A 12,755-nucleotide genomic window follows, 5' to 3' on the forward strand; every position below is an offset into this window, starting at 1 on the left:
TAATGTTTGTAAGTTTTATGCGTACTGTAGCATGTTCTTTTTATGGATGAATAACATTGCACTCTGCGAATAGACCTCATTTTATTTATGCATTCATCAGTTGATGGGCATTTGGGTTATTTCCTCTTTTGGCTATTAGGAATAATAGTACTATCTGAGTATAAGTTTTTGTATGAACACATTTTCAGTTTTCTTGAGAATATACCGAGGAGTGGAATTGCTGGGTCATACGGTAACTCTGTGCTTAACTTTTCCAGGAACTGCCAAACCGTTTCCCAAAGCAGGCACAACAGTTTTATCACCTATTTTTGCCCCTTTCGCAGTAGATCATGACTGTCTTTCCTTGTCAGTGTATAGACATGTGCATCACTGGTTTGAGTGAGTACACGGTATTTCCTTGGCCAGGTACCAGAGTGTATTTAACAAATTCGCTATTGATGGACATTTGATGATCCTTTGGAAGAGGCTCTGAGCATCTCCCTTTTGTCCTGAGCAGTTTGTAAATGGGACTTTACAGAGCACTTTGTATCCCCCTAATTTGGTGCTTTCACATGCATTGCAAGCCCCCCACACGTCTGTCTTATCTACTAATGGTGAGCTCCTTGACCAGATGAAGCCTGTCTTGAGTTTACCTGTGTATCCATAACACCCAGCCAAGTATGAGGCATTGTGGTAAATGTTCAAAGAATGAATGGATACATGGATGGATCCAGGGACTGTGGATAAATAAAGTTCATTTTTACCTTCTGTCCAAAAATCCCTTCTTTGAAAGGTAGCAAGTTCCCTAACCCTGGAAGCGTGTGACAGGAGGCTGGATGAGTTGGCAGAAAATTTGTAAAGCAACTTTAGGTATCAGAAATGAGCCTAGAACTCTATGAAATACAAGCCCAAGGAAGCCAAAAGATGTGTCTTAAGCTGCCCAGCTGAGCAGCTGTGGGGCTTTGAGTTGCTATGAATATTTCTGAGCCTGTTCTGGGGACCCCACACCAAAGCTCCCCCTTGCCTACTTGTGCCTGACTTTGGGAAGCTCCCAGCCCACTAAGGTTAGAGACCCACAAAGGAGAAACCCTTATGTAACAAGTTGCTTGGCAAGTTTGTGGCTAACTGTAATTGGAGAGTTTACATAAAAGAGGCTGGAGTGTTTACATAAAAGAGGCTGAACTCTGGGGGGCGTGGCTTGGAGGTTCCAACAGAAGTCCAGGCAGATCTTTGGTAGTGGAGAGAGCTTTTCTCTTATCCCTGCTTAGATCCTTGGGCTGGCGTGGAGGGAACTCCAGGGCCAGACTAGGCTGGGGGACGGAAAGGCACATCCCCTCAGCGCAGCACCTAGACCTGGACAGCTCACAGATCCTGGGAGCTGCTGCAGTTCCACGATGTGGCTCTATGCTCTGTTCCTGGCAACTGTTGCCACTTCCAAGGCCTGGGGTGAGTTCCTCTGTAATGCAAACATGGGGGGCGCATTTGGAAATCCTTGTCCTGGGGCGAGGTGGGCAGAGGTGCCTACAAGGGAAAGGCACTACAGGTCTGGGTCTGCGGAGGTGCACGCCTCTGGACTTGAACTTAGACTTGGAGCAGTGGAGACCAGCTGGCCCCGGCCAGTGCTGAGAGGCAGAGGAGGAGAAACACCCCGAGATCGCAGCTGCACTGCATGCGCCACAGGCAGGAGGCTGATGGGCTAATGAGGAATTTGGAGCTCAGCTTAATTCCCCTTGATGATTATTCCAGATATGGCTGCATCGTGGAGAGTAGCATAGCAGAATATTAAAAGCAAGGACTCTGGAGCCAGAGCGCCTGGGTTTGAATCCTGGCTCAGCACGTCCTAGCTGTGTGTGTCTGGGTAAGGTACTTAGCTTTTCTGCACTTCGGTTACTCCATCTCTGAAATAGGGGTGCTGACGCTCCTACCACTTCGGGCTACTGTGGGGATGACATGGGTTGTTTCTAAAGCACTTAGGACAGTGCCTGTATAGAGGAAGTGCAGGAAGGGAGATACTTGAAGTAGTTGTCTATGAATGTGGTGAATTAAAGAAAATTTGAGGTATGGTCAGGGCAATGTATCGGAAGCCAGTTGCCATTGAAAAGATAGTGTGTCACAGTTCTCAGGAGCAGGGTCACACTGGGGTGGGAGTGGGGTACAAGGGAAGCACCAGAACAGTCAAGAGGGGCAGGGGATGGGCAAGGCCTTTTATTGTCGTTTTCCCTGGAAGAGAGAGCAGGCTTAGCACTGGCTACTGAGTAATTTCCAGGGGCTTTGGGGCACAGGGGCTGTCCCTAGTTATCTGGTACCTGGCTCTGGGGTGACTAGGGCAGGTGGATGGTGGCCCAGGGTGTGGAAACCTATCAAGGAGGTGGTTGGTGTGTGGGCTCTGGGATGGTTGGACCCCCGGAGGGGCAGTTCCTCCAGAACCAGCAAGGCCTCAGGTGGCGAAGCATGAAAGTACAGACAGTAACAGACGTGGGAAATACAGGGGGCAGCGAGGGACCTCGAGCTACGTCTGTGCCATTTTATAGATGGAGAAGCTGAGACTCCAAAAGCAGAATGCACTTGCCCAGGGTCACCTGGATAACCACGCCCTAGTCTATCTCTGGCTCCTGCATCCAGAGCCAGGGGTCCCCCCATCAGCCCTGACAGCCCAGGCCCTGTCTGGGTTCTGTCTTCTTTGTGGCGGGGAGACATTATGAGAGAGAGGCCTGGAACTGCGTGTAAGGGCAGATTAAGAAAGAAAACAAATTTGGACTGGAATATTCGTTTACCGCTGGTTACCCCAGGCAACGCCATTCATGTCCATCTTTAGGAATTTCTTACAGGCTGCTTCCACCTCCTTAGTTTCCTCATCTGTAAAATGGGCATGTTGATGCCTACCTCGCAAGGCTTTTCTAGGATTAATTTAAATGAACTGGAGTGTGTGTCTCATATGTAGCAAGTGCCCACTGTGTACATGCCACATAGAACATAGTGGTAACTGCTGCTGTTCCCGTTCTTGCTTACGCCTCCCGCCCATCTTTCTGCTTTCGGCATTCTGGCTTCTGTCCACTTCATCCAGGCTGAAGGTTGTCACTTAGCTCGCAAACCCAGGCGCAGTGCTCTCCTCTCTGCTTTTACTTTCCTCCTCTCTCCTGGGCTTCCGTGATGCCCTGTCGTTCTCCTGGCCTCACTCTGATGCATGTTCTCAGTGTCAGCTGTAGCTGTCCCTGAGTTTTCTCTTTTGTTCTTTCTCTTCTCTCTCACACTGGCCTCTTCGATGAAGTCACCACATCCATGGTGCGCACCTCACCCTCTGGTGGATGGTCCTACCCTGCCCCTCACCCAGCCTCCTTCCGGTCTAGAAGACCCCACGTCCTGTGGCATCTCTGCCAGGATGTCCCCCTGACACCTACACTGACCCCGTTTGAATGGGGACCCAGCCTCACAAGCCAGCTCTTTCATCTCCTTCCCTTCCATGTCCCCCACACCTGGTGAGGGACCAATTCCTTCAGAATCCCTTACAAACGTTGCTATATTTCTTCATAAAAATTGTTTTCTAATTATAAAAAGACATCTATGTTCAGTGCAGAAAACTTGGAAATCGCACAGAAAAGAAGTCACCTGCCATGTCACCCCCATTGGCACGTCAACGAACAGCCTTCCAGGGAAGTTCATCTCAGCGTTATTTGTGATAATTAGCAACAATGACAAAAGAAAACAATCTAAAATATCCACAGAATAGGATCAGCTGTTAATAACATAAGACATGGATACTGTTTTGTAACCAGGTGTTGCATAAGGAGTTTCTAATGTCATTGAATATTCTCTGATGAGAGCAAATCTGGATTATTCTTTTCTGTTCTGGCCACACATGGAAAGACAAGTTGAATGTTTGTCTGTAACCAAAGCAGCTCAATGGGGAGGACAAGAGGCTAGAAATAATTTCCTGGGAAGGATGCTCAGAGAAGTGGAGGTAACTGAGGCCAGACAGGACTGGGAGGGGGTGGCATGAGCAAGCGTCTGAAAGGCCACCTGCCCTGGAATATCACATTAGGTCAGCTTGGTCCCATGGCAGGTGGAACCAGGACTGACGCGGAAGCTGCAGGGACATGGACGTCAGCTCAGGGGGGGAAGAACTGTCTGCTCTGCAGAGTGGAGCAGCCGGGACTCTGCCCCCCAGTCTCTCTCCTCTGGACGTCCTGCTCTGGGCCACGGCAGAGTCCTCCTCAAGCTTATGTCCCTTCCTCCAGAACACCTCTTGCTGCTTATTTGTCTATGAAATAAAGCCCCAGCCCTCAGCCTGGCATTCTAGGCCCTCCCTGACCCGCACTCTCTCATCCCAGGGTTATTTTCCACTCCCCGTAGCCTCCACCTGGTGCCCACGGGCCACTGGCCGTGCCCAGCAGGCTGTGCATTTTGCTGTCTCGGAGCCTCAGCACAGTCTCTCCTCTCCGGTTCCCACCACTCCCTGCTTTCATCTCTCCTCATTCAGTCCTCCTGCTGCTGCAGGTCCCAGCCCCTCCACGTGCCACCGGTCGGATGGCCTCACCCCTCTTGTACCTCCTGAAGCACCTCACAGGTACCCTCCCAGGACACCACCACTGTCTTCCCGGATTTAGGCTCGAGTGTGTATGTGGCTCATTCTCCCTGCAAGGCTCGGTGCTCCTGGGAACAGGGGCCACCTCCTGTTCACCCTGTCCCCCTGCACGCGGCTCAGTGCAGGATCCAAATAGATGAATGTTCCAGGGGCTTCTCAGAGGGAGACCAAGTGACTATTTTCCCAGCAGCTCTCCTTCCATTTATTTTTCACTCTGTGCTTTTCCACCAACTGTTCCAATTTGCTCCTTAAAAGCCCTCTGTGAGCTGGGAAGGACAGTGACCCCTCACCCCTTTTGCACATAGGGAGAAACTGAGGCCCAGAGGGCTTAGGTGACTTCCTCAAGGTCACACGCCTAGAAAGTGGCAAAACCCACCTGAAATCCAGATCAAGCTTTTCTCCTCCGATGTGTCCTCATTTCCTCTCGATGTCCAGCAGGTCACCCGTCCTCGCCGCCTGTGGTGGCCACCGTGCATGGCAAAGTCCTGGGGAAGTACGTCCGCTTGGAAGGATTCGCACAGCCTGTGGCCGTGTTCCTGGGAGTCCCCTTTGCCAAGCCGCCTCTCGGATCCCTGCGGTTTGCTCCGCCACAGCCTGCAGAGCCCTGGCGCTCTGTGAAGAACACCAGCTCCTACCCGCCCATGTAAGCCGGTGGGGTTGGCTTGGGCTCCTTTCATGGGGATAATTGCCTCAGAGTGATGCAGGATGGAGTCCCGGCAACCCCCTGATCGGCTTGTACTTTGTTCTGGAATCCCTAAGAACACTGTAGAAGCTTAAGAACATTCCAGAACTCTCAGAATATTCTAGAGTCTTTTATTCAACACATAAATTTATTGAGTACCTACTGGGTGCCAGGCATGTTCCAGGTTTTTGGGATCCATTAATGAGCAAAACAAAGATCCCTAGCTTCATGGAACTTGCGATCTAGCAAAGGGAGACAGACTATGAATAATATGCAAATTACTGAATGAATAATGTGCTCTGTTAGAAGGTGATAAGTGCTCTGGAAGAAAAAGCATTTGAGCAGATGATCAGAAGTAATAATCCTATTAATTCTTCTGACTTGCTCTTTGACACAGCTGGTGGGTAGCGGGTGTGAGGAGAGGTGTGTGGATGAGGTGTTGACTTGCTGAGCTCTCAACTCCCAAGTGTGTCTATGCACTTATTCACGAGCAGAGCAATGGTTGGTGTGTCCTGCCTGCCTGGCCAAGCTGGACAAAACAGCCCAAGCTTCCAGCCGGCCTCACAGCTGCCCTGCCCAGGGCATCTCAGACACCTGCGTGCATCAACCCAGGCATTATTTTTGTCCTCAGCAAAGCGTTTCTGACAATTTCCTGGATCCTGACTCTGGCTGCCTTCTTTCCTTTCCTTTCCTTTTTCTTTCTCTTAAAAAAAAAAAATTCCCTGTTTTATTTTCTGATTGCAAATTCAACATATTTCTTATAGAAAATTTAGGAAATCCAGAGAAAGAAAGGTAAGAAAATTAATACCATGTGCATTTGTACCACTCAGAATTGCTGTTAATACTTTAGGTGATGTTTTCCCAGTCCTTTACCTGTTGCATACTTTCTCCCTTGAAAATGGCATCATCTATACCAATAGCTTGGATGCCTGCTTTGCTCATTTATGAGTATATCATGAATATCATTGTATGGGCTTAAATTGCATAATGTGACATTTAATTGCTGCATTACATTGGATATTAAACCATAATTAATTTACTCAATCTCTTATCTGGGGTTATTTAGTTTTGATATTTTTGATAATACAATTAGTACTCTGATGAACATTCTATATGTAAATTTTTATGCACGTTCATTAATATTTTAGAAGAAATTTTGAGAAATAATATTTCTGAGTCAAAAGTAGCAATTTTACTCCAGAAATGTTCTAACTATGCTCCTTTCTTTGATATATGAAAATCTCCATTCACCAGACTCATGCCACAGTTTAAGGTTAGTTTTTTTTTTGGCTATTTGATATGCAAAATAATGATGATAGCTATCATTTTATACTTCATTTTGCATTTATCTGAATACTAATGAAGTTGAACTCTTTTTCTCTTTTTTGACATTTGAATTTCTTTTTTATGAGTATCCTGCCCCTTGCTCTTGGTGATCTGGGGAAAAATTTCCCTAGATGGAAATCAGGAAGTCTATGTTCACTGACTTCGAATTTGCCATTTGACAGCTACATCATTCCTGGCATCTGAGTGCCTCACTCCTCATATATACAGTAGAGGCTGCCATGGCTGCCTTCTGGGTACATTGAGATCTGGGAATGTTGCTTATAATTTACGTGGAAATATGAGTGCTACACAGCATGGGTCTGTTGGTTAGGTGACCTTGGGCAGGTTCGCTAACCTCTCTGTGCCTCAGTTTTCTCATCTGTAAAATGCAGATCATAATAGAACCAATGTCATGGGGCTGATCTGAGGCTTAAACGAGTTAGTACATAAAGAGTACTAAAACAGTGCCTGGCACATATGGAAGACTCAATAAATATTACCAGTTTTCATCAACGTTGGATCTTTGAGATCTTTCATCAGGGCAACCAACAGAACTTGGTGAGGATGAGTTGATGGCGGAACCTTGGCATGTCAGAGCTGCAAGACCCTTCTAGAAATCACTCCTCTCACTTAGACCTGACAGATTGGGTCCCAGAGCAGGAAAGGAATTCACCCAACGTTACTCAGCAAATGAGTGGCTGAGGCAGGAGTAGAATATAGATGTCCCTCAAAGGTTTCACGCCTGACCTGTTGCAGGCGCTAAATGTCTGCCACTTGAGTGACTTCTCATGGTGTATGGAAGTCTTCCATGGACTGGAACATGTTTACCTGGTGGAGGAACAGGGTCACCCTGGAGCCCACCATCCGCAGCCCACAGATAGCAAGAAATGTCACCTCCCAGGGTGGGTCAGCGTCTCTGCAGCCTCCTCTCCTTCAGCCAGGGCATCCCAAAGGCTCTGGGAAGGGGAGAGGTGCCAAGGCCATCTCACTCTGCTTGGCCTTAAAGGCCTTAGAGAGTTCCAGGGCCCCAGCTGGACCCCCAGATGCCTCCTCCCACTTCCAGCATCTCGAGTCTCGCAATGGCAGTCCAATTACACGCTGAACCTCCCAGATCAAGGCCCGGCCCAGCCCCAGGAGACACCTTGCTTAGGTCTGGTTGAACCTCAGGGGTTCCTCTTTCTCCCCTCCGCAGGTGCTCCCAAGACCCAGTGGCAGGGCAGGTGGTCTCTGAACTCATTACCAACAGAAAGGAGAACATTCCTCTCAAGTTTTCCGAAGACTGTCTGTACCTGAATATTTACACTCCTGCTGACTTGACCAAGAAAAGCAGGCTGCCGGTAAGCCGTGGGAACCCCTGGCCCAGACGTTCCATAACCACGGAGTCGTCTGGTGCAGATGGGCAGAGGGTGAAGCACAGGCCAGGACTCTCAGGGAACGCAGGGTTTGCACAGGAAACACAAGTTTCCAATGTCAGTTTGCCCTAGTGACATGGAACCACCGGAGGAGTTTGCTGTACACCTATAACGCACATCTTAATTGTCCCAAGTTCTCTCATGCTCACTGAAGGACAAGAGTGATTATTCTTAGTTGGTAGTTTAAGACTCTGATACCCAGAGCAGTTGAGACATAATTTCCAATAGTGTTAGAGCTGGAAGGGGTCTTAAAGAAAAGCCAACAACTCAGCACTTCCTTTACAGCTAGAGAAACTGAGGCCCAGATGTGGGAAGGGGAGGTCACACAGTAGGGTAGAGTTGGCTCAGGTCTTTTGATCTTCAAACCAGTGTTCTTTGACATGGAGCAGGACATCAAGCATGTGTGTGGGTGGCCCAACACACTGAGATCCATCTTTGAAAACCTTCACTGTCCCATGACAAATGCATGGGAGCAGAACCTGGAACAATCCCAGAGCCAGTTTCTTTTATCTTCGGCCAATTCTCTGGGATTACATTGTAGCTAATTTCCCTCCCTAATAGTCTTTGGCACAAGCTGGTGACTTAGCGAGTCAGCATTTCCCAAATAAGGGCCAGAGATGGGGCAGGCTGCCAGCTGCAGGCTGAAGGGTGGGGGAGGGGAGTTTTGCTGGAAAAGGAGGCGATGCCTGGGGTGGACAGGGGAGGGTGTCAGCACCCAGCCAGTGTCCCAGGAGCACCCTGGCTTGGTACCAAAAGCGGGGGAGCAGGTCTGTAAACTTGGGACTATAATATGTTGGCCTCAGTGTGCTTCCTAAGGCACAAGGAAGTGGGGACAAATGTTCACTCACTCCCTCATTCATTCATTCTTCTACTTTGTACTCAGTGCCCCCTATGCAGGGTTAGACTTGGGGGTTGGGGAAAGGGGGAACCTGAAACCGATTCCACGGATCCTGCCCTCCGGGCTGCACAGACACACGCTGACTTCAGCATGTTACCGCAGACCAGCCCGTGGGCTCAGCCGTCACTCAGAGATGACGGTCACCTCAGCCACTCCCCAGGAGGGAGGCGGGGATCAGAGGGGCTGTGGGAGCCTGCAGACAGAAGAACCTCTAGTACGGACACAGGATCCAGAACTGCAGGGTCTGGGCTTCAACCCTGGTTCTGCCTTTGAATAGCTGAGACACTTGGGCAATTTCTTAACTTCTCTGTATCTTTGAAAGGGGAGTCATCAGGTGTGCGTGTTCAGTGCCGACTGCCCAGCTTATCTCGGCCCCTGGCTGAGTATGAAGAACAAGCAATTGTGAAACCTCGGGTAGAGGGGGAGGGAGGATCGTAGCCCACCCTAACAGCAGACTTGCTGCGCTGTGGCCACTGGCTGCTGCGTGCTGGGCAGCTCAGCACCTGGACTCTGGAACCAACTGCCTGGGCAAGTCCTGCTTCTGCCACTGGGCTGTGTGCCCTTGGGCAGGTTAAGTGCCTCAGTTTTCCTGTCTGTCAAATGGGACAGTATTAGTACCTACCTCATGGACAGTTTATTTTAAAGTGCCTAGTGCTTAGTGCATAGTTTATAAGTTCTTTTATTTTATTAACAGTGTCATTGTTGATACTGCATAATTTTTTTAGCCCCTCCCACTGCTTCCCTGTTATGTGAGCTCTTTAAATGTGAGAACGATGAATTGTGAATCGTTGTGTACACTCTCATCCTCAGTTCCTATCACAGTCCCTGGCACATAGCAGGTTCCTAGATAATGTTAGTCAAATGATTGAAGACTTCCTGGACAGGGTGGATTCCAGGCTGGGCTTTGCAGGGTGGCTAGGATTTGGGAGGCAGAAAGGAGGCGTATTAGGAAGAGAGACCATCGGGACATGTGTGCTTCTTGAGACAACCGCTCATGCTCAGAGAAGTTCAGCTCACCACAAAAGAGTTAACTGAGACGAAGCTGCACTGCAAGGGCTGCTCCATGTGTACTTAGAGGAGCATGAAAGGTCCAGGCATGAGGGTGACAGGAGTGTCAGGGAGACCAGGGCATCCTTAGCCTTTGCTATTATTCCCATGGTGATGTGCTCAGAGTCAATAGCCTGAGGGGTTGGGAGGTGGCACTTGGGCTGAGGAGAAAGGCAGGGGCAGCCAGGGTGTGAGGAGTGGGGCAGTGGCCTCAGCTCTAGCTGGGAGGGTCATGGAGGAGAGGCGTTTCCTTTGGAACCTTGCTGGGCACTGGTGGATTTTGGGTAATGGCCTGCTTGAGTCATGGCCAAGAAGTAGGCGATCAAACCAGACAACCTCTTAGTCCTTCCCACCTCTGCTTCCTATAACCAGTGGGGGTGCTTCTCCCTGTCCAGGTGATGGTGTGGATCCACGGAGGTGGTCTGGTGGTGGGCGGGGCCTCAACCTATGATGGCCTGGCCCTCTCTGCCCATGAAAACGTGGTGGTGGTGACCATTCAGTACCGTCTGGGCATCTGGGGATTCTTCAGGTAAGATATTGGACTGTTCTCACTTCAGTGCTGTCCCCAAAGCTAGGAGATACTAGGACCCTGCTTTGGTCTTGTCAGCCCTCAGAGGACCTTTGCTAAGTTCCTTAATAAGGCATTCAAATTCCTTCCTAATTGGGCCCCACCTAACTCTTGTTCCTCACCCCCACAACTCTACTTGCTTCTGAGCTTTTGCATATGCTGTGACCTCTGCCTGGAATGACAAACTCCTATTCACCCTGCAAGGCCCAGCCCACATGTTGCCTCCTCTGAAGTACTCATCTCCTTTTCACCTGTGCTGCCCCAGCATACTACACATTCTGCCATCAAGCCTTTCTCAGCAGTGAACGGTTCCCGCATTTTCCTTCTCCTGCAAAAGGAAGGGAGGGGCAGAGTCAAAGAGGATGCACAGCAAATGCTTGTAGGAGAAGGAATGGGTGGCTGGAGATGGGAGGTTGTTGGAGCATCTGAGCCCAGTGGGCCACCCTCCCTGGAGGAGTGTTGGGGTACACTCACCCCATATCTTGCTAGAAATCTGGCGCATGCAGCAGTCAAGACTAGAGGCTTCTCTGTGGGGACAGGAGGCAGGCTTCCTTCTGGGCACAGTGACCGTGAGCCTTTTCTGAGTGCACCTGACCCAGAACATCTGACCCCGAGGTGTGACGGGCGGGTGGGGGAGGGGATCCGCTCACTGCTGGGAGGACCCAGGGAGCAGGAGGACGGGCTGTGCTGGGCCTGCCAGTGGGCATCCCGGCCAGTCACCAAGGTTTCACCTTCCTTGAGACTCCGCATCCCTTTCACCTACGGCCCCATCTCTGCTGCCCATTACAGGAAAACTGCTACGTGTCCTGTCTGCAGTCGCCTCCTCCCTGTCTGTCCTCTACTCACGCCAGCCGGGTTTTCCCCTGACCACGCTGCCAGGCTGTTCCCGTCGAGGTCACCCATGACCTCCATGTGCTCTGGGCCTAACCCTCCTTTGAGCTTTCAGCAGCAGCCACAGACGGTCCCTCATGCCTCCATGACATGCTGCCTTCCCTTGGCGTCCAGCCACCCCCGCCCAGTGGGCAGCTCCTTCTCAGCCCCTTTGTGGGTCCCTCCTTTGTCCCTGTCCTTGGGACTCTGCGTGTCTCCCTGTCCCTCTGCACTAGTTCCCACTGATGCCCAGGGCACTGTCAGAGCCCTGTGGTTCGGCCACTTCTCCTTTAATCCCAGACGCCCCTCACTAGCTACCTCCTCTGTCCCCACAGGCTATCTTAGGCCCCTCACTCTTCAGAGGGACTCACTGAGCCAGGACTCCCACGCCCTCCCCAGGCAGAGGCGCCCCTGCTTCTCCCAGCATCCCCTGCTCAGCTGCCGGAGGCTCCGTCCTCCTAGTTGCCCGCCCAGGATAAAGGCCACGAGAGCAGCCTGGACTCTTCTCTCTTCCCCACACCCCGCACACAGGTGGCAGCTGATCCTCCTGGCTCCACCCATGAGATGTACTCAGAGTCCCCCCATTGCTCACCCTCCCTTGCTTCACCCTAATCAGCCTGTCTGCCTCTGGCCTGGATTATTATCACAGCCACTCACTTGGTCACTCTGTGACTTTTGTGCTGCAACTGATTCACACAGTAGCCAGAGAGATCATAAAGGCATAGATTGAGTCATGTCATTCCTCTGCACAAACCTGCAGTGGCTTCCCCCGTTACCTGGGATGACATGCAACGTGCTTCCCCAGGCCCACAGGGCCCTCTCCAGCTGCACCTGCTACATGCACACAGTGCTCACTGGGCCCCAGGGCCTTTGCACTTGCTGTTTCTTCTGCCTGGAATTGTTGTCTTTGGATATTTGCAAGGCTCACATGCTTGTTTCATTCAGGCTTCTACTCAAATGCCACAGCGTCCCAGAGGCCTTCCCTGGTCATGTGATCTGAAGTAGCACCCACTGCCCACCCCTGCCTTTTCCCTCACCCCATTTTATTTTCCCTCAAAGCACTTTCACTACCTGACATTTTATTCTGTATTTGTTTGTTTGTTTGTTTGTGGTTTGTACTATGAGGTCAGTGTCAGAAATTTTCCCTGTTTTGTTCTTAGATGTGCTATAGCTCCTACGACAGCACTGGGCACATAGTAGATGCTCAGTAAATCATGTCCAGATGAGTGAATGTAGAGCCCTACAACAGCACAATGCAAGGGAATGGAAGGCAGGGGAAGGCCCCTGTCTCAGGGGTGTGGGAGCCCAGCCTATTCTGGAAGGCTCACCGGGAGCCCCAAGCCCTGTCTCTAGTCCTGACAGCCCTGCCATGGCGTCTGTGCTGCCCACCC

General features: G+C 50.6%; 1 protein-coding gene across 3 annotated transcripts in view; it reads left to right on the top strand.

Moving 5' to 3' along the window:
* The first annotated feature begins 1,213 nt into the window (after positions 1–1,213).
* The window catches only part of LOC138373955 (liver carboxylesterase 1-like), a 36,005-nt gene continuing 24,463 nt past the window's right edge, over positions 1,214–12,755 (top strand). For 2 of the 3 annotated variants that reach the window (XM_069456634.1, XM_069456633.1), the window contains exons 1-4: positions 1,214–1,425; positions 5,000–5,204; positions 7,762–7,906; positions 10,322–10,455. In XM_069456634.1, the coding sequence (XP_069312735.1) occupies positions 1,374–1,425; positions 5,000–5,204; positions 7,762–7,906; positions 10,322–10,455 (536 nt within the window). In that variant the 5' untranslated portion in view covers positions 1,214–1,373. Of the gene's footprint in view, positions 1,426–4,996; positions 5,205–7,761; positions 7,907–10,321; positions 10,456–12,755 lie in introns of all 3 variants that reach the window. The other variant, XM_069456635.1, reaches the window with a different exon arrangement.

This window comes from Eulemur rufifrons, chromosome 23, assembly GCF_041146395.1.
Source record: "Eulemur rufifrons isolate Redbay chromosome 23, OSU_ERuf_1, whole genome shotgun sequence".
Taxonomy (NCBI): domain Eukaryota; kingdom Metazoa; phylum Chordata; class Mammalia; order Primates; family Lemuridae; genus Eulemur; species Eulemur rufifrons.